The sequence below is a fragment of the Talpa occidentalis genome, unplaced genomic scaffold (assembly GCF_014898055.3).
Source record: "Talpa occidentalis isolate TD23 unplaced genomic scaffold, MPIMG_talOcc4v2.1 talOcc4.3, whole genome shotgun sequence".
NCBI classification, from domain to species: Eukaryota; Metazoa; Chordata; class Mammalia; order Eulipotyphla; family Talpidae; genus Talpa; species Talpa occidentalis.
Genome location: NW_023603184.1, coordinates 60,592,081 through 60,611,091, shown reverse-complemented (window position 1 = coordinate 60,611,091; position 19,011 = coordinate 60,592,081). Strand labels below are relative to the sequence as shown.

Here is a 19,011-nt window from a genome sequence, read left to right as displayed (position 1 = left end):
GGTAGAGCATCAGTAATCTAAAGATAATTTTTTAATGTAGTAACAAAAATTTTGTAAGTCACATTTGAGCTCAAATGAGCAGGGTAAACACACACTCACAATCTCTCTCTTTCTCTCTCTCTCTCTCTCACACACACACACACACACACACACACACACACTCACTAGTAGATTTATTTTACTTCTGACATTTGTGGAACAGAAGAAGCCAAGACTCTGGAATCCAAATCTCTGCACTCTTACTTAATAGCTTTGTGCTTTGGGCAATGTTACTTCAATTTCACAGGCCTCAATATCCTTATCTGCCAATGCAGCTAATGATACTTCCCTCAGAAATTTGCCATAAATTCTAAGAGCGAAAACAAAGTAAAAATGCCTCCTGCAAGTTGGTATTTATTAAACATGGTTTATTTTCCTCTAGAGTATCTAACTAGCAGTGACTTAAGCAATACAGACATTTATTGTTCCAGGGAAGAAGTAGTCTGATTTTGTAATTAAGATCCACAAAGTGTCTCTTTCTTTGTTTTCTGCCACTTCATGATGCTGGCTATCTACTCATGTTCCCATGTTGGCTACTGGAGTTACAAACGTATCTCCCTTATGAAATATTGTTCCTGCTATGGGAAAAGCTCCAGAGACAGCAGAGTTGGGCTCATGTTCCTCTCTCTTTTTACTTCTCTCCTTTTACTTGAGTCTTTCGGGTCAGAGTTGGGCCACATAGCAATCTCTCTCAAAGGGAATGTGACTGCTGTGATAGGCCTACTCAAGTCATGATTCTTTCACCCGGCTGTTTTGTAATCAAGGAAGAACTGGAAAGGATTGTTTATCAAGAAACCAATAATGTTTGCCATTTTCAAGCCAGCAGTAACTTCCCCCTTACTTGTGGTTCCCTTTTCTCCCTTTCAATTACTGAGATTTTGAGAGACCATATTCACTTTATTTTTATTACAGTACATTGTTATGTTTGTTCTATTTTATCATGAACAATTGTTGTTAATCTTTTACTGTGCCTAATTTATAAATCAAGCTTAATCCTAAATAGGTATGTGTGGCAAAAAATAAAGTATATGTATAGTTCTCTACTATTTGTAATTTCAGGTATTCACTGTGGGTCTTGGAGCTATCACTTGTGGATAGGAGGGGAACACTAGAGTTGTTTCTCTCCTATAAGCATCCCTAACCCATGCTTTAATTTTTTTTCATTTATTTATTTATTATTTATTTATTTATTTATAATTTTATACATTTTTACATCATTTTTCATTTTTGCACATTGTATGCATTTTCATCTTGGTTAAAGTCCCATACAATTTGGTGCATCCCCCTTGTTTTGATCCTATTCCCTCCCCTCACCCCCCCCCGTAGTGTGTCTCTGGATTATAGTTGTTTGTTGATTTTGATTTTTACTTTATTATAATTAGGTTTTTTTCCTGGTTCCTTATTTAGGTTTTCTAAATTCCTGCTATGAGTGCATATACACAATAGAATATTACTCAGCAATCAAAAAAAGATAAACTCATGCCATTTGCATCAACATGGATGGAGCTGGAAGGGATCATGCTTGGCAAAAATAAGCCAAAACCCATGTTTTTAAATGTGATCTCCCCATGAACAATTGTGAGAAGTGTGAGCACCTTGAAGACAAGACTAGGTCATTTTATCCATGATACTTAACCCAATGAGAACAACACTCAAAAGATCACTGATGCTTTACAGAGCTGTTATGATGACTTTGAGTAGTGAATTATGCATATTTCACATAGAATGATTAATCTTTTTATAGTATTTGCTAGTATTTTCCTCCAGGGAAAAATTAGCAAATAATGCATAAGAAATCCATTGGTTAAGAGCTAAAGATTCTTCTTTGGGCTAGAACAAAATATTTATAACTTGCGTCTATATAACAAAAGTATTTCTAGATGTATGATTATATTCACTATGTAAAATACCTAAGTGAGGAATTACCACAATGTACAGGTGGGGAAACTGAATCTCAATGAGACCAAATTAAAAACTCAAGGTTGCATGCCTAGCAAGTATCAAAACCACCTCCTTTTTTATGTTTCTGGATGTCCCATAGCAGGGTTTGTAGAAATACATAGTTACTTTAGAGGAAGAATTTCTCCAAAAAAATAAGTGCAAATATTGGTGAAATATATGAGCTTTCAAGATATTACCTTACACTACACTCCTACCAGTTTTCTATATAACTGACACCTTGATTGCTAAGGTAAATAAGAATAATATTTTCAATTTAGGATCCTCTGATTTCTGGTGAATGGATGGATGGGAGTGAGACTGAGGCATGGGTGGTAACTTCTAAAGAAGCAAAACAGGCCTTTGATATACATTATTATATATTTAGCAAACATTTCTTGAAATCCTACAATGTATGTTATAAACAATGTTGAATATCTATCGAGAAATATGCAGAAATAGGAAAAGATACATGAGCAGCAGCATTATATAATAATCATTAAGGGCCTCAAGAGCCAAGTGTTACCTGAATTTGGACTTGGTGAGTGAAAATCAGTCAATTTGGAAGGAGAAGTCCATCAAAGGAAGAAAGAGAAGGAATTGTAAACAGTATGGCATATTACCAACTGAGAAACATGCATTTCAAGGTTTTTAACTTGCAGGAGAGATAGAAGATCATGGTGTTTTTCTTTTTTTTTTTTTCTTTCAAAGTAACTTTTATTTAAAAGATATTAATTGTGTGGATATAGTTGATCTTTCCTATGTAAAAAAAAGATCTACCACCTAAGAATGATACAAATGATAAGTTTTAATGTCAAGAATGAGTATTATGGTGAAGAGTGTTAAGATTTTGAAGAGTTTGAGATAGAATCAGAGAGAACAGTAGTGGAATGTGACTCAAGTTAATTTTTGCTCAGTATTTGGCTAAGTCATTTATCTCAATAGAAAAGTCCACCTTTCTGTAAAAGTTGAATTTTGCCTTTCTTATTCTAAGAGTTGACTTTCCTGTTAAGGCAAACACACATGACCTAACTTGACATGAATAACAAACTTCATGGCCCACAGTGACTCAAATCCCTTTACCCCCGAAGAGACAAAGAACCTCTTCATTATGCCAATTGCAAGTTTTCCTCCCCAGAGGAAGCAATCTTTGTCAACTTAAAATCTTCTATAGCTCTTATTAATTGAGCTACTTAATCACATGCTAACTTGTATTCTTTTCTTAAATTTTTAATGTGTTTACATCATATTTTGCCAAATCACTTTTGGTTCCATAACAGCCAGACATTTTACCATTTCTTACACTTTACAGATACAGTATATTGCCAGCTAATTACTATAAAAAGGGGGAAGAAAGAAGGAAATGTAAACATTAACTAAGAAGAACAGATAAAAGGAAAATAATGAAAGTAAACTTATATCACATCAATGTTTTTTAAGACTTTATTTTGAAGATATTGATGGCAATAGAAATCATTCTTTCATCATTAAAAAAAAACATAAAATGTGAAGTTGAAATAATCAAAAGTACTGATACTCAAAACAACACTTCTGTACCTATATGTCATGGTGACCTTTGCTTATAAGTTTTCTAAAGATAAAGAAAATAGAATGGGAAGTTTTCAATTTTGAGAGCCATGTGTGTTGGGATCATTAACATTAATTCTGCATGATATTTAGCATGTCAATAACTGTCTTCTCTTAGGAAGCCATGTATATAAGGGAGATGCCCAAACATACATTCTGGATGTCACAAGGGAGGACTACAGAATCAGTGAGGCAAACCACTTGTTGAGTATTTGAAAGCTAAGATTCCAGTTATGAATGACACTTTCCCCTTTGATCCTTTAAGGGGAAAGACGTGGAAAAGCTCAAGAGAAAAATCAAAAGGATTTGAAGCTCAGTGCTAGCCACTCATTACATTTTTTTTAAGATTTTAGATACATTTGGCTTGAAAAGATGGTTAGATTTAAAATATAGCATGTGAGGATTTCAATTACCTGTTCTTCTACCTTCTTTATTAGCAGTCAATCTGTTCTATCTGTACAGACATTTTAAGTCTCTTAAAACAAGTTGTGCTGCAAATATGGGTAGATCTTCTTTATCAAGCAACATGGGGAAAAGGGAGATTATTCAGCTTCTATTCTGTCATTCAAGAGGTAGATTTATCAGAATAAGAGTTTTACAAAAAAAAATTTCAATAGGTAAATATCAATCTGGCTGTAAACAGTTTTAATAGTGATTAATATTCTGCGGCTAATAAAAACTAGCTGGCAAAATGCCCCCAGAAGATGGCATTGTTTACACTATTGTCTAAGAGGAACAGCTGTTTACCCCTTGCTACATGCTCAATTGCAGTATTCTTACTGAAATGCTAACAAATCTTCGACAAATGTCTGCTATTTAAGGCTGAAAGTTGTTTTGAGAACAGGTGTGTTTGAGAGAAAGAGACAAAACACTACAAGTGTAATTAGGACTTTAAATTAGGTGCAATTTATAAACTATGTATTAGGTTTGCATATGGGCATCTAAATGCAGAATTCCAATATTTACTAATAACTTAAATATTATTCACAATGTACAGGCTTTATGATGACAGATTTTCTTGATTGCTTTTTAATATATATTCCAAGAACATCTTACTGACAAACATTCATTTTAAGCCGTTCTGTCAGAAAATGAAGCCAACATCTTCCACAATTATTGAAATATGTTGTTGAACTAAATATGACTTGGAGAGATATAGAAGAGGGATGATACAGTGGAACATTAAAGTTAGTGACTAAAGACATGATCTCTGCATATAATTTCCCCATGCCTTTGAAGAGAGGTCTTCTAGGTTTGAAAAAGTTATGAAGTGAAGGGAAATCTCACATACCTCTGGTGGGTGGGTGGGGTATCAATTCATAAAACAACTTTAAATAGCAACTGACTATGCCTACTAAAGCTGAAGATAAGCATGTCCTATAGTCCAGAAAATCTACTTGGGCAAATATTTAAGAAAAACTAAAAGAGAGATATTAAGGGAGAGGATAACTTGTAGTTGATGGAGATGTAGAGATAGAGGGAAAAAACCTGGAAATAATGTAGATATTTATACACAGATAAATTAATGAGTAAATTGTAGTATGTTTATAAAATGAAATAAAATGTAGCTATTAAATGGAAAAATTGTGACTACATTCCAAAAAATAAAATGTTCAGCAGATTACACAGTGCAAAATGAAGCACTAGGATACCTTTATATATTGGTTAAAGACAAAGCAATATTACATATTATTTAGGGATGTAACTATGTATGATAACATGTTGCATAAGAATGAAAAATAAATGTTTACTTTCAAGTATTAACCAGTACAATATCTAATGTTAAAAACATATAAAATGTCATATTTTCCTAGACTCGGTAGCATGATCCAACTAGTCACATAGGTTTTTTTAAGCCTGGGGTCTTCAAAGGCCAGTTTTGAGGGAATCACTTGGGGTCCCAAGTAGAAGGCAAGCTTAGCAGCTTTGAAATACAGACCCCACTTTACCCAGGCTTCTGCCTACAATGAAGCTTCTTGGGTCACTTCGACTTAGATATTTTGGGATTCTCCAGCTCCTGGTTATAATTTTTCTCCCACAACTTAGGTCTGTGCTGGAGAAGTCTTCAGGTTGCCTGCTAATCCAGTACCTTACATAATTTTTTTCCAGCAGAAGCTCAGAAAATAGGGTCATTTATTTGTAAGTGCGAGAACCCTCACAATTATTTTCTAATAAAATGACTGTGTTATTAATCCAATGGCCATTTAACTACCTTTTAGCATTTGAATAATGTGAGTCTAGTACTAAGCAAAAACCACAAAGTTAACCACACGCTTCACCCAGAAGCTGCCCCCAACTCAGTTGGACATGCTGTAGCTGTGCCACAGACAGCTGAGCACCAAGAGTTGTCAAATGTACATTTATAGTGTAAACTAAGGCTGCCTATTCGCTATTGCTGGCAAGAGGAAGGAAAGAGAAGGCATCAACTTCCTCTGAAGTGACTGCCTCTAACTTGATTCCGCTCTTCACATAGGAGAAATCATTACGGTCCCTCATTTTGTTAAGATTTGACAGTTCTCTGACAGCTTCCAATAAAAAACGAAATAAGTTGATTTATGGTAAAGCAGGAGAGTTCCCAGATGTAACTCAGAAGCCAAAGAGAACCTCCAGGAAAAATAGGCAAAACTACTCTTTTCCCTCTTTAAATTTAAATTCCTAGTTTTCAGATCTGCAATCTTAAAATTTTATGAGTGAACAAGGAGGCCCCCCCCCACTTCTTCCCCCAACCCTCCAACACACACACCTTGGCGTTCACCATCACCATATTCATTTCTCTCTCCTCCTCTCTCCGTTCTGGCGCCAGCTGAACCACCCGGGCTCCGGAACCAAAGCACCAGCCCCTGCAGCGCTTGCCCAAAGCTGGGCGCCCACGACAAGGCGCTGCCTGCAGGAAACGGATGGACGTTGGGATTCGTGTAGGGGCCAGCAAAAAGCAGGAGACGGACATCATTCTAAACCGCTAGATCCAAAATTTACTATCAATACCATCAGCCTTCCACACCAGGGAGGAAACGCAAGCGAGCAATATTCAAACAGCAATATTCAAGTCTTCACTCTCCTCTCAGAGGGGGGAAAAAAAAAAAGAATAGAAAAGAAAGCATCTGCTTAGTTCCCTGTTGCTAATGCGCCCTGTCTTCCCGCTCCTTTCAGTATCTCTTCAGTAACGTTCTCCGAAAACCTGGTTTAAATCTCAGTATCTTTATTAGATCCCCAAATTAGAGAGAGAGAGAGAGAAAGAGAGAGAGAGAAGAGAGAGAGAGAGAGAGAGAGAGAGGAGAGACAGACAGACAGACAGACAGACAGAGATTTCGTCTCCCTCTCCCCACCCCCTCCAGGTAGCTGTAGCCCCTGCAGCGCCGGCCCCGCGGGGAAGCGCCCCAACCCGAGCGGGGCGAGGACCCGCCCGGCCGCGCTCGGAGGAGGCGCGGGTGGGCCTGGCCGGGGCGGCGCCGCGCGGCCGCGCGCCTATAAGGAGCTGTCCGCCGCCGGGTGCTGATTCCGGCGCTCGCGGCCGCCGCGGTGGATTCGGCTGCCGCCGAGCTCAGCCCGTGTGGCTGCAATTGGCTTCGGGTTTGCACCTTTAAGCAGCGGGGAGAGAAGAGCGGGCTTAAAACGCGAGTCCAGCGAGCGGCTTTTGCCGGGACTGTAGCTTCAGCCGCAGCTCCAGAGAAGACCCCGCTAGGGTTTCCGTAGAGCTCTCGGCTCGGGATGGAGTGAAGCAGAGAGTGACCCTCTAAGGGGGGGTGGGAGGGGGTCCGGCAGTGCTGAGGCAAAGAAAGAGAGAGAAGAAGCCGTGGCTGCCGCCTGCGAAATTGGGATTCGATTGGGAGGGACCGCTTACCCAGGGGAAATGGATTCTGTACTACGGCTGACCAGCGTTTTCACTTTGCTGTTCTCCGGTTTGTGGCATTTAGGATTAACAGCGACAAATTGTGAGTACCAAAAGCTGGGAGCGGGTAGATGAGATGGGAAGCGCTGGCCTCTGGAAAGACCCTCAACTGTCCAAGCATGCTCAATTGTGTCTTCGGAGAGGAAGAAAAAGGGGGAAATGCTGATGGGTGTGATTCCTTCACTCTAACCATCCCAAAAGTTAGCAGAGCTCAAATGAGCCAGCCTCGCTGAATTTTCCACCCTTCTCTCTGAATTGCAAAGTTCAGGGTAGAGAGAAGGTCCTCTTCCTTTAACCTCCAGCCAGCTCCGCGTTCTATGCTCGCCTGCTCTGTGTCAGTGCTTTATTGGCAAGGGCCCTGTGTTGGGATTATGTGCACTGGGGGCTGAGCTTCCAGGGACAGAGATGCGCCCAGCCACAGCATTCAGTGACAGCAGCTCATCTCTGAAGGTGGCTGCCTGGAATTTGTCGTATTCCCACTGCCTTCCAATACATGGTTTTTAGTTCTCCTGTTCTCCTGCAGAAGCCTCTCTAGTTGGGGTATCATACAACCAATAGGCATAGATTTAACAGGATTGGGAGTTTTGGCCTAAGTGTCATGGCCCAATGTAGTCAAACCACAAGATCAATGGCTGCCCCTGTTGCAGGAGGAAGAGCTTTGATGCACACTCCACGTCCAAAATCTTTGTGCCAAAGAACACATAATGAGTATGCACTAAGTGTACACTCTGTAGTCTAAGCTCTAACCTCGGCAAGTACTTGGCATTTAATTTAATAGGCAGGAAGACTGGACACCTGGGGATCCACCACCTGCACTATGTATTTAAAGAACCCAATTTCTCAAACTTGAATAAATCGCTAGGGCCATCAGAGGTTCAAGCTCAATAGCTCAGCTGCCTCTCCAGGCAGAGAAGGGGAAGTTTTTCCAGCTCTGGAAACTCCTAAATGAGAAAGAATGTAACTAAGCCATCTCTGTTGTTTTCAAGGTTGCTGAAGTTTCTGAGCTTATTCCCTATCTGTCAATTTCACCACAAACCTCAGAAATGCTTAACTCTACTGGAATAGTTTTGATACTATTTTTTGTAATCTGAAACATCATTGACAGATAGAGGTAAAAGGACTACTTAGGTACTTACAAGTCTTCTACCTCATTTCCCACCTTCTTAGGTCCAAGAGTAACTTGAGTAAGATAATCAACTCAGAGTTATATCTCAAGGGAAGACAACTAGACAAATGTTATTTACTGAAAATGGTCCAAAGCAGAGTTCATCTTTCTATCTGTGAGGGAAGTTTTGGAGGTTCAGAATCTATAGTTAGTAGTAATGACTTGTAAATATTTTATTAAAGTTTGTATTCTAAAGGAGTTCTGATGAGGTCAACCACTCTAAAAAGGAGAATCCAAGGAGGCTTAGTTTAGAAATAATGTCAGAGAATTGGTCAGGACAAGTTAGAATCTGACATTTCTCTTCTCCTCCTCCCCTCCTCTTCCTCCCTCCCTCCCTCCTCTTCCTTTTTCTTCTTTTAAATGATATTGTTCCCATGGTGCTTTAGAAGACATTTAAATGGTTTCCTATTAGGAAGTTGGGCATGGTGCTGAATTAGTTTCTCTACCTATTAGAACACTAGAGGTCAGTATTGTCCTAATGATGCAAAGGTGTGGCAGCAAAATAGCAGGGTTTGTTTTTTTTTTTTTTTTTTTTTTGATTCACACATACACCTATCTGAAAATAGTGAATCATATTTTGAAGACACACAAAGGTGGGATGCGGAATAATAATGAAGTAAATAGAACACACTCAAGAAGAATATGATTTGGGCTTTCTTATACAGCACCTTTTCTTAAGAGTCAGAAAAAAATAAGTTGTAGAATGGCATTTTCTATAAATTAATCAAATCATGTTTAATCTGTAACAATAATGCTCATAAAACCTAAGTAGCATGGCTTAAAGCTCATTTTCATCACTACTGATGCAACAATGAAACTATTTCTGAACATTTAAAATGAAAGTTTGTGATAATAAGCTTTGGTATTTCATTAGTGACTATTTCATTTCCCAATTTCCAATCAACATTTCAATTGAATGCACGTTGCTTGCTAAATATTTTTGGTCAATGTTCTTAAAGAACCATGATACACATTTTTCATTATACTGACAAAATGTGTAATTCAGTGAACAATAGAATAGGAGAAGAAAATTACTTCTGGTCCGAACCTATGATGGTCTTCAGAACCTGTGATGCAGAGTCTGTAAGAAGAAAAATAACATTCCCCAATTCTACCAGATTTTTATGATTCACACATTTCATCCAATAAATATAGTAAAATGACTTACCATTTATTTGTAATCCATCATTTATATATACATATTGAGGAAGAGAAATCTTTCAAAAATCAATTTGTCTATGTTTATCAATTATTGGAAACATTCTGTTCAAACATTATTTTATCATTTAAAAATACTATTTGACATCCCTGCGATAATAGCCTTGAAAGTAGATTAGTTATTTAAAGATGCTCTGTGTTATCTAGGTATACCGGTAAACTTGGTCAAGTAAAAATAACTTTTAATTGTTTATGTCCTTCTAATATTTTTTGTCATTATTAATCCTATTTGTGTGATGTGTGTGTGTTTAATTTTCTCAATATCTTACCAAAAATTGAACATTTATCTTCAAGAAGAAGATGAATGTTGACCCAATTATAAATTTTAAAAGTATGTGATAAAATAAAATTAAAATAAAGTCAGGTCAGGAGGCTACCTGCAGTATAGATATTATGAACCTGTGTGAAGATCACAATCACCCACAAGTAATGAAAACTCTGAGAATCCCCCGCTTCAGATTTTTAGAATATTAAGTAGCTACAACACTTTCTTTGGTTTTATCCTGAGGAAATTAGCTAATTTGAAATGTAGATATGATAAGCCATTGTGAAATGAAATCCTGTTTTATATGTTATATCAAGTCCTTTGACACAAGACAAAAATCATGTGATTTCATAGTTGGGTTTGAGTGAAACCAGGGGTTTGAAATGCTAAGGATTTATAGCCCAGTTATGCCATAGCTAACATGTCAAATGTCCCTCATGTTATGCAACCTTCCTGTGCTTACATACTTGGATATAAACCAGCAATTGAGATGTTTCTACTCTTAAAGAGAAAAGCAGCTGAATATTTTACTGAGGAGATTCCTCAAATAATAGGTACACTTAAAGACTAGTATAATGGAAGAACATTCTTTCAGAAGATAAGAAGGTTCTAGAACACTTCTAAGGGTTATTATTTATTTTTTAAGGATAACAAGTGTACATGATTATGGAGCGCCTTAATTTTGACTAAGAAGTCACTTTGAAGGATCTCCAAATTTCTTATCTAAGTTTTTGTGTGCTATACACTAAGCTCACACAGATAAAAACCTTGAGGGAGGAAAAGAAAAAAAAAAGAACAGCAACTTTATTTTAACCCTTTCATCACAGGCAGAACTTCATCTACAATATGAGTTGTCAATCATAGTAAGAGAGAGTTTCAAGTAAAGAGATGTGCTGTACCTTGATTTATCTGAATTTCATACACAAATGCAATCAATAAGTAATTATAAATAAACAAAGATCAGGCTGATTATTGTATTCCATCAAGGGTTCATCATTAACTTTTTCTGTCATTTTCCAATCAGCAGGTGTGAAAGAAGCATGACAGTGTTCATTTGGGAACGTCCTAGAGATTTTTACTGGTCGGAGAGGTTTATTTTTGTCAATATTTATGAATTCTCTTTCTTTTCTCTTCACATAGTCTCCCTTCTCCAAACCAGATTCACATTTCCACAACTGGCAATGTAAATGAAAAATGAGACAACCATTTTCATACAATGGTACAGAATTATGAGAAAATTGGTTTCCATATGAATAACTGTCCCCTATTCTTATTCTTGTTATAATGAACGACTGCTCTCTAAATTGCAGCTTTCTTTTGTTCCTTGCTTCTCTTCACAATCGCCTTCCCTCATGTTGGGACCCAGTTTACTACAATGCTTTACTTTCCAGTGCTTTACTTTTCATTCGTTATAAAACAAAGTAATATGAAATCATTTAAATGTTTCTAAAACCTTTAGTTGCCGATACATTATTCTTTAGCGTATATGCCATAACTCTGCTGAAATATGGTCTGTGTATGCAGAGCTAATATCTGTCATGTTGGAAAGTGGGGAGAAGGGCTAATTACCTGAAAGTCCAGCATATAATATTAATTTTTACAATAGGACTTTAATTTGAAGCTTCAGTGCACTCAATGGGAGCCAATAAAAATATTTTTAATTCAAGAAAAACTTTCTTCATTAAAACTCTGACACCCTCTGGTTGGTGACCTTGTAAAGATTGTTAACTGATACTGATGATAATGAGGTATTTAATGAAGGAATTGGATCAAATGATTATTAAAGTCCTATGTAGTCCTAATGTATGTATGTCTTTAACTATTGATCTTGCCTTCTGGTTGTTCCATTTGGATACTTCGGGGATGGTTGTACTCAAAATTGCTAAGCAATTGAAGTTAGAATCACAACATAATAGGATTTTAATTCCTACTGTTATGCACTTTAGATATCTTACTTTATATATTGTGTCTATAAAATGTAGGTAGACTTTAATAAATCCACTTTAGAAATGAGTACATTTAAGTTGAAGAGAAGTTAATGATTTCCCCAACATCATGAAACTAATCAATGAAAACAATCAATATCTGAACCTATATCTATCTCCAAAGATGTATCTCTCTTTCCAAGATAAGGAATTAATCCCCATGTATTTAGTTAGGGTCTGTGTGACAACATGAGAAACTTGTCTTGGGGCACTGTAGCTATATATGGACAGCAAAGGGCACCAAGGTAGCAGTCTCCACCAGAGCCAACTTCTGTATTTATTCTTCTAATTAGCAAGTATAACTTACTACTATTTGGGAAATGCCAAGATGTTATTTTGCATAGCTCTTATTGAAAGAGCAAATGTTCATATCATTTGATTGGATATGATACTTGAAGAATGTGACTGCACTTACGTAAGCTTGCACAGTTCCATGAATTCATTGCTGATGCGATCTTATTTATGCATCAAGTAGCCATTTGTTCCTAAAACTGAAAGTGTCTCCAGCCATCTGACCTTAGTACCAAGTCTGAGTTATTAACTCTTTTTGCAATTTTAATGAGCATTTCCCATATAGCCTGAAAACACAGTGATATATTGCTGTAAAAATCCTTCTTCATAGCACAGGTTTCAGTATATAAAGGAAAAAGAAATGAATTTGATTTAATGGGGTTTTAGTAGCAAACCACTGGAAAGATGTTATTTTATTGAAAACCTACATTACATTGGTGACATTATTCCGAGTCTCTTATGCTCTCTTTTAAAGTTGCGGTTGGGAGATTTAAGTATTAATAGTTTGTGTGTGTTATTCATTTGGAAAATTTATTGAAGAAATTAGTTGTAACAAAAGGTTCTTTCCTAAAATTGTTATTTTTTATGAAGCTAGAGGAAGAAAAAAGATGAATATGAATATATAGTCCTCGGTCTCAAGGAACTTTGAAAACATGCAGACAGAAAAGTAAATCTGTAATCATATCAAAGTGACGAATGTGGGGACAAAGTTCCACACAAGCTGTAATGTAAGGCAAAAACAGTCTCTGAAGATGGCTGGGACATCAAGGTAGACTCTGGGAGGGAAATGAAATTTAACCTGATATTTAAACGAAATAGACTTCACTAAGTGGAGAAATCGGGATGATGATTATAGGCTTTTGTGTGAAGGCATGAGAGTGAGGGATATTGAAGTGACTACTTTTAGGAGTGGCTCATAGGAATAGGGACAGAAGAAAAAATCTACAGAAGTAGGCAAGCATTGGAGTCTTTTATTTTCACTTTTAAAGCTATGAAGAGTCATGAGGAATTTCATACATGTAAATACATAGTACATTATAAGACATTTGTTTTAAAAATTCACTGTATGAAGGATACACTAGAAAAGGTGAAAACTTGTGGCAAGAAAATTGGTTAATGGATTATCATAATAACTCTGGTGATAATAGGACTGGAAAAAGAAGTTTCAAAATCTGACAACTTTACAAAGAGTCGGAAAGAAAATCATCCAAAACCTAGAGATTATACATGTTAGTAAACTCACAGAAGGCACAGATTTGTGGTTAAAATGTGTTTTATAACTACTCCCATTGTTTTTGACAAATGAGAACTATAGATGCTAGAGAAGGTGTTGTGTTCTCTGAAATGAAGTTCTTCCCCAGGAATACCAAACGACCATATTCTCAGTGCAGTATATTTCATATTTGCATGACACATATAGCGCATGCTGTCTGTATCCATCATCCTGATGCATCTTCTAGTCTGTAAATTTTGCTGGGTTTTGTCAGCGGAGTGAGAACTAGTCATTAAGGAATGTGTAATTAAACCTCAGCATCCCTGTTCTCATTCCCCCTCTGGAAGGGGGGTAAACCAGAGATCATTACTGGTATCAGCGGTTGCGCAGCGGAAAAAGAAACAAGGGGAAGTTGGGTGTGCCATGTTGATTTGCTATCATTGGTAATTGATTTGCTGGCATAAATTCCGTGTCTCTACATTTCTAATTGCTTTTGTGCATATTCTTCAGGGTTGATTAATGCCATCTGTTCACTGGATGGGCTGAATTGATTGAGTTTTAAAGGATGACAACAGTAATGTTGAAGATAGAAAGAAAATGAAGGGAAATGCCAAAACACTGCTCATGATGTACATTATTTTTAACTCTCCACCTTTAGAAACAGAAATATCCCTCTGAAGACAGTCCCAGGCAAAAAGCAATCTAAGGAAGTTCGCCTAACAGACAGATGATTGTAGGTGGTAGACTAGGCTACTGTTTGCAGAATATACATGTTTTCCAGTTCTCTCCCTCAGTCCCTTCCTCTCACTTTCCCTTCTTCCTTTCCCACTCCTTTTTTCTGCCATGGGCCATGTATTTTGGGTGTTAGCAATGGTTTTTTCCTAAGCTCATGATTGTGTTAAAAATGTAAGAGGAGGGGAGAAAAAACTCTGATGGATTCCAGTGCTGCCTGCTAAACTGTGTGGGCACAAGCACCAAATGTGAAGCCTCCCAACAAGGCCTATTATAGGGCAGGCCACCGGGACTTTGCCACCCACAGGCACAGGGGAAAGCCTCATTCCAACTCCCCCACCCATCTGTCCCCAAACTACTCTTCTGCCACCTCCATTAAACCCCTGATCTGTAAATATGGGAAAAGACCTTTCAATCCTTTCAAATAGCAATAAAGTACCAAGCCCCCACTGGGAGAGAAAATGCAGGAAATAAATCTATACGGAACTATAATTGACTGAGAGAAACAGACCTTTTCCAGAGGAAAGACTTATAGAAAAGATAGCATCAGTATCTGGAGGAGGGGGAGAGGATGTTCTAACTCAGGAAGGGCAAAGAATAGGATGTTCTAACTCAGGAAGGGCAAAGAATTCAGCATATCTATGACATGTTCCTGATTGTTCTTATTAAAGTTCCTTCTTAAGAGACTGAGAGCAGCAGGTAGGCCCTGGGGAGTGGAAATGGTGTAGGTCTTACAGTTCTGGATTGATTTCATTCACAAACAGTGAGTATTTCTTATAGATGCTAACTTGGACCATGTAGGATTAGTTGGGGTGTATAACAGGAGTTACTCTGTATAAATATATGTGATGTGGGAATTCAGCAATTATACCTGTTATAATTACTAATGAGTCTCAATAGACTCTCTCAAAATAGTTATAAATTAGGTCAAAGACACCTGCATGCCCATTCTCAAACAAAGGTAAAATGGTTTACACCCCTTTCTTCTGGGTAGTCAGAGAGCTGAGAGATTTCCAAGGCAAATACAAACTTGTTTTCACTTCACTGCTTATGTCAAAGGCACTGTAGCAGAATTGGCCTCCATTTGTCAGAAAAATGTGACTGTCTGGATTCCTCGCGTGATTCCAGGGCTCCAATAGAGTGTGAGCTCTGCTTTGGATCTTCCCAGTAGACATGCCTACAGAAAACAGTTATAAAGAGAACTCCACTATCAAGTAGAGAAAGGAATTTCATCTAGAAAAGTAGAGAGTAAATCCCATCCAGAAACTGAGCAGACCCTTACAGACGATGTCAATATGACATCCTTGATGTATCCTTGAACAGACTTTAAGAAAATCAGTGGGTCTGGGTAGGAGTTTGTGTCAAGTGTTTGTGGTAGCCCTTACCCCCGCACCCCCTCCCCACTTTTGTGGAAAGCTAGCAAATGGAGGTAAAATCTGAAGGTTTGGGAAACCTGTGCTTCCATTCCATGTCCTGCTGAATGCATGCTTCTGGTGCGTGAATAGTCGAAGTGTTCTTTTGCTCTTGTTAATGATGGGTTAAAGAGTCGGATGCTGGTACAATGATGGATGAATTTACGAATACTCATTCCAACTTCAAGTTCCTCATGCACTGATTTGAAAAATAATTATGAAATGCCTACTGTGCATTCACCTCTCTTTACATGCATAAAAGTATTTCAAAAGGCTTTGTGAAATAATTTGATTAGGGGAAGGATCGGATTGCTATCTACATAATGCCAGAAACAGCAACAATAAAATAAATAAATAAAAGATAACAGCACCACTTTAAAAGAAAGCCATGGCAAGGTGACTAGCTGCTTCACTTTATTTGTGACACTTTATTAAGTACCTCTCTTCTCTGCTTTCTTACCTTCAATTTTCCTGGCACTCCAATTTGCCTTCTATGACTCCTTCCTATTACTTCCTCATTCTGCCTCCCTCACCTCCCATGCTCTTCTATTCTCTGCCTATTCTTTTTTCTCTTTCCCACTCTCTCTGCTTTAGACCTCCTTTCCCTCACGCTCTCTATTTCAAGTAACATTTACTAAATGATTGGTTTGTATCTTTAATGATTGATGTTAATGCTTTTCATGCTTTTCCATTGAAGTGCCGCTCACTCACCCTAAAAAAGAGTGTGTGAGAACCCAGGGGATTCTGAGAACTTAGCTTCAAGTAGCCATTGAAGCATGTAATTTCTTGAATTTTATCTAAAATACTCAGGCATATTTGCATTCTACTCTATATTACCTCATGCTTATATTAGGATAAAAAGTATTCTCCCAAAATCTCCAATTACAGTTGATGAGCAAAATGTATTCACTTAACCCATGGTGGAGGGTCACATATACCGAGGGGCACAGACTTTTGTTTTGGGTTCTTTTTCCCTATTCATGTTTTCCAGGATCCCTCCATGAAGGAGAACAACTTTCCTGTTTCCCCTCTCCTCTTGGAACAACAGGTAGCCTCATTTCCCATCAATTGTGACAGATCTATGAACTACAGATTATGATTAATCGATAATTAGAAGTCAGAAGAGCTTATCAATTCACAGGAAGAAAAGAAAGCCACCAATGTACTTAGCGAGCAGAAAGGGAGCTTTCTGGAGGGACTGTGGTGACCACTCCAAGTCTGTGCTGCATCCACTATGGTCACCTGGTCATGAGCCGCCACTTCCATGAAGTTTACCTCTGAATGAAGCTGCCCTGTCCAGGGGACTGCAATCGGGACAGTGAGGCTGTGTTCTTTCCAGTTAGGCTGAGTTCCCCAGGATATGCACAGAGATCATTGCCTCTTGTTCTATAGCAATCAGGAAACTTTTGATTTCATTTTATTTTTTATTTTTGCATAGAAGGTATTAGAGTATAGGTCAGAGGTACGGGGGATGAGAGGATTCACTAAAGACAGAGTGGGGAGTAGAACAGGCAGATCCCCTGAAATACACTGGTGAGGGGAGCAGTGGGTGAACCAGGAGAGGTCTTCTGTGCCTTGTGGGTTAGCTCCTTGGCCAGGGATTGAACTCAAGCCACAGCAGTGAGAGCACTGTGACTTAACCCATATGCCAAGAGGGAGGCCCCCGGGAAAACTTTTGATACACGTGAAAGAAATCTAACCAGCAGGTTGGAAAATTGGAACATTGGAGTTTAGCAATAAAGTTATATGATTTTTCTCTGTTGATTGGATCCCAAATCTACATCCCATTCTGGGGTGGTAACTAAAGGGACCCCACTCCATTTCTCTCACAGTGCAAAGCAACAGTTGTTCTCCTCATCCTAGAGTGAGGGTTTGCTGGCTGGGATGGGAAGATACTTTACCCAAGATCATATAGCTATGTGGTCACTTGGAATCAAGACCTACTTACCTTATAACAAAATCCATATTTTTCGCTCTACCTGATATTTCATTAAACTCAAAGCTACAGCTGAGCTATTCCTCAATTTGAGAATATATCCATCTTTTCAGAACTATTTCTTCTCTTTGATCCAGAGGAAAAACCTTGTCGGTTTAGACCGACAAATTCCTCCTCTGTATCCAGGTCGTCTTATTCTAGCCTTGCAGGCTGTCCTTTCTTTCCCCTCTGTGTCGAAGTCACGGTCTGGAAGCTCCTGTGAGTCTATGTTACTATTTGTAAAAGTTGGTTGAATTACTCATTGAAGTTTGGGCCATCAACTCCTTGACACGTGTTTGATGCTTGTCACTAATGCTTTAGTGGAGTCCGTGATCAGACTCGGTTAGTATAACTTTCTGTTTCAGGTTTCCTACAGACCTTTCTCACTAAGTGCTGTATTTTCATCACTATATGATGCTGCACTACCCCGAGAACTTGTTGGGTAGATGTTCTGTTGTGTGTATATGTTTAAAAGTTGATATTAGTAAGAATAATCTTCTTATGCTATTTAAATCACAGATTCAAACAGGCAAGTGTTAGATGGTATTTAGAGTCTTTCTCCATCTTTGGACCACAGAGTTAGTTTCAAAACTAGCCACAACCTCCTGTCACCAGTGAGGCTAGATGGGAGTGTCCATACCCAATACCATTTTTCTTCAACACAGGCAAAGAACAGGAACTGCAACGAGCGCCTGCCTAGCAGCCTCGATAGTGGAACAGCAGCATACTGGTGAGCTTCCTATTATCATAAGCTGTATGGGAACCAGACTAGAAATTCTTTACTTTATTATCAGGCTCCCTGATTTTGTCCCCTTGACCTAGACTATTAACTGACTTAGTAGTGATATCAGTCTTTCTGTCTCTGTTGTCCTCTATCTCAGCTATTTTCTCGTCTCAGTGGACTTCCTTTCTCAGACTTAGAGAATCTAAGTAATTTGTTTGATGTCCAGTCTCGCCGCCCTGCTTCTCTGCCTCTATCAATGGTTGCTGTCAAGAGAGGGCAGAGAGACACCTGGAGTAGCTCGCACTGAGACAATTAACAAACATGTGTTCTAGTTCTCAAAAAGAATTGATGGCTCAAGGATGAAGGCCTTAAATATTTAAGCTATTTTAGGAGCAGAACGTTTGGTTTTCAAAATGAAATCTCACATAGAATTTCAGTATGTAAAATAAATTGCAAGATTGTTGCTTGGGGGGAAATGGGGACAGAAGGTGCAGAATGCCACTATTCAGCCAACTCTTCTCTCTGATTCTGCATGGAATTAATGCACACACACAGTTTTATCGTTAGTTTTCTGCCAT

At 38.2% G+C, this 19,011-nt stretch overlaps 1 protein-coding gene across 1 annotated transcript in view; it reads left to right on the top strand.

Moving 5' to 3' along the window:
- Positions 1 to 7,085: 7,085 nt before the first annotated feature.
- The window catches only part of CNTNAP5 (contactin associated protein family member 5), an 831,834-nt gene continuing 819,908 nt past the window's right edge, over positions 7,086 to 19,011 (top strand). Inside the window, exon 1 of the mRNA XM_054699622.1 lies at positions 7,086 to 7,496. Within this exon, the coding sequence (XP_054555597.1) occupies positions 7,415 to 7,496 (82 nt within the window). The 5' untranslated portion in view covers positions 7,086 to 7,414. The remainder of the gene's footprint in view (positions 7,497 to 19,011) is intronic.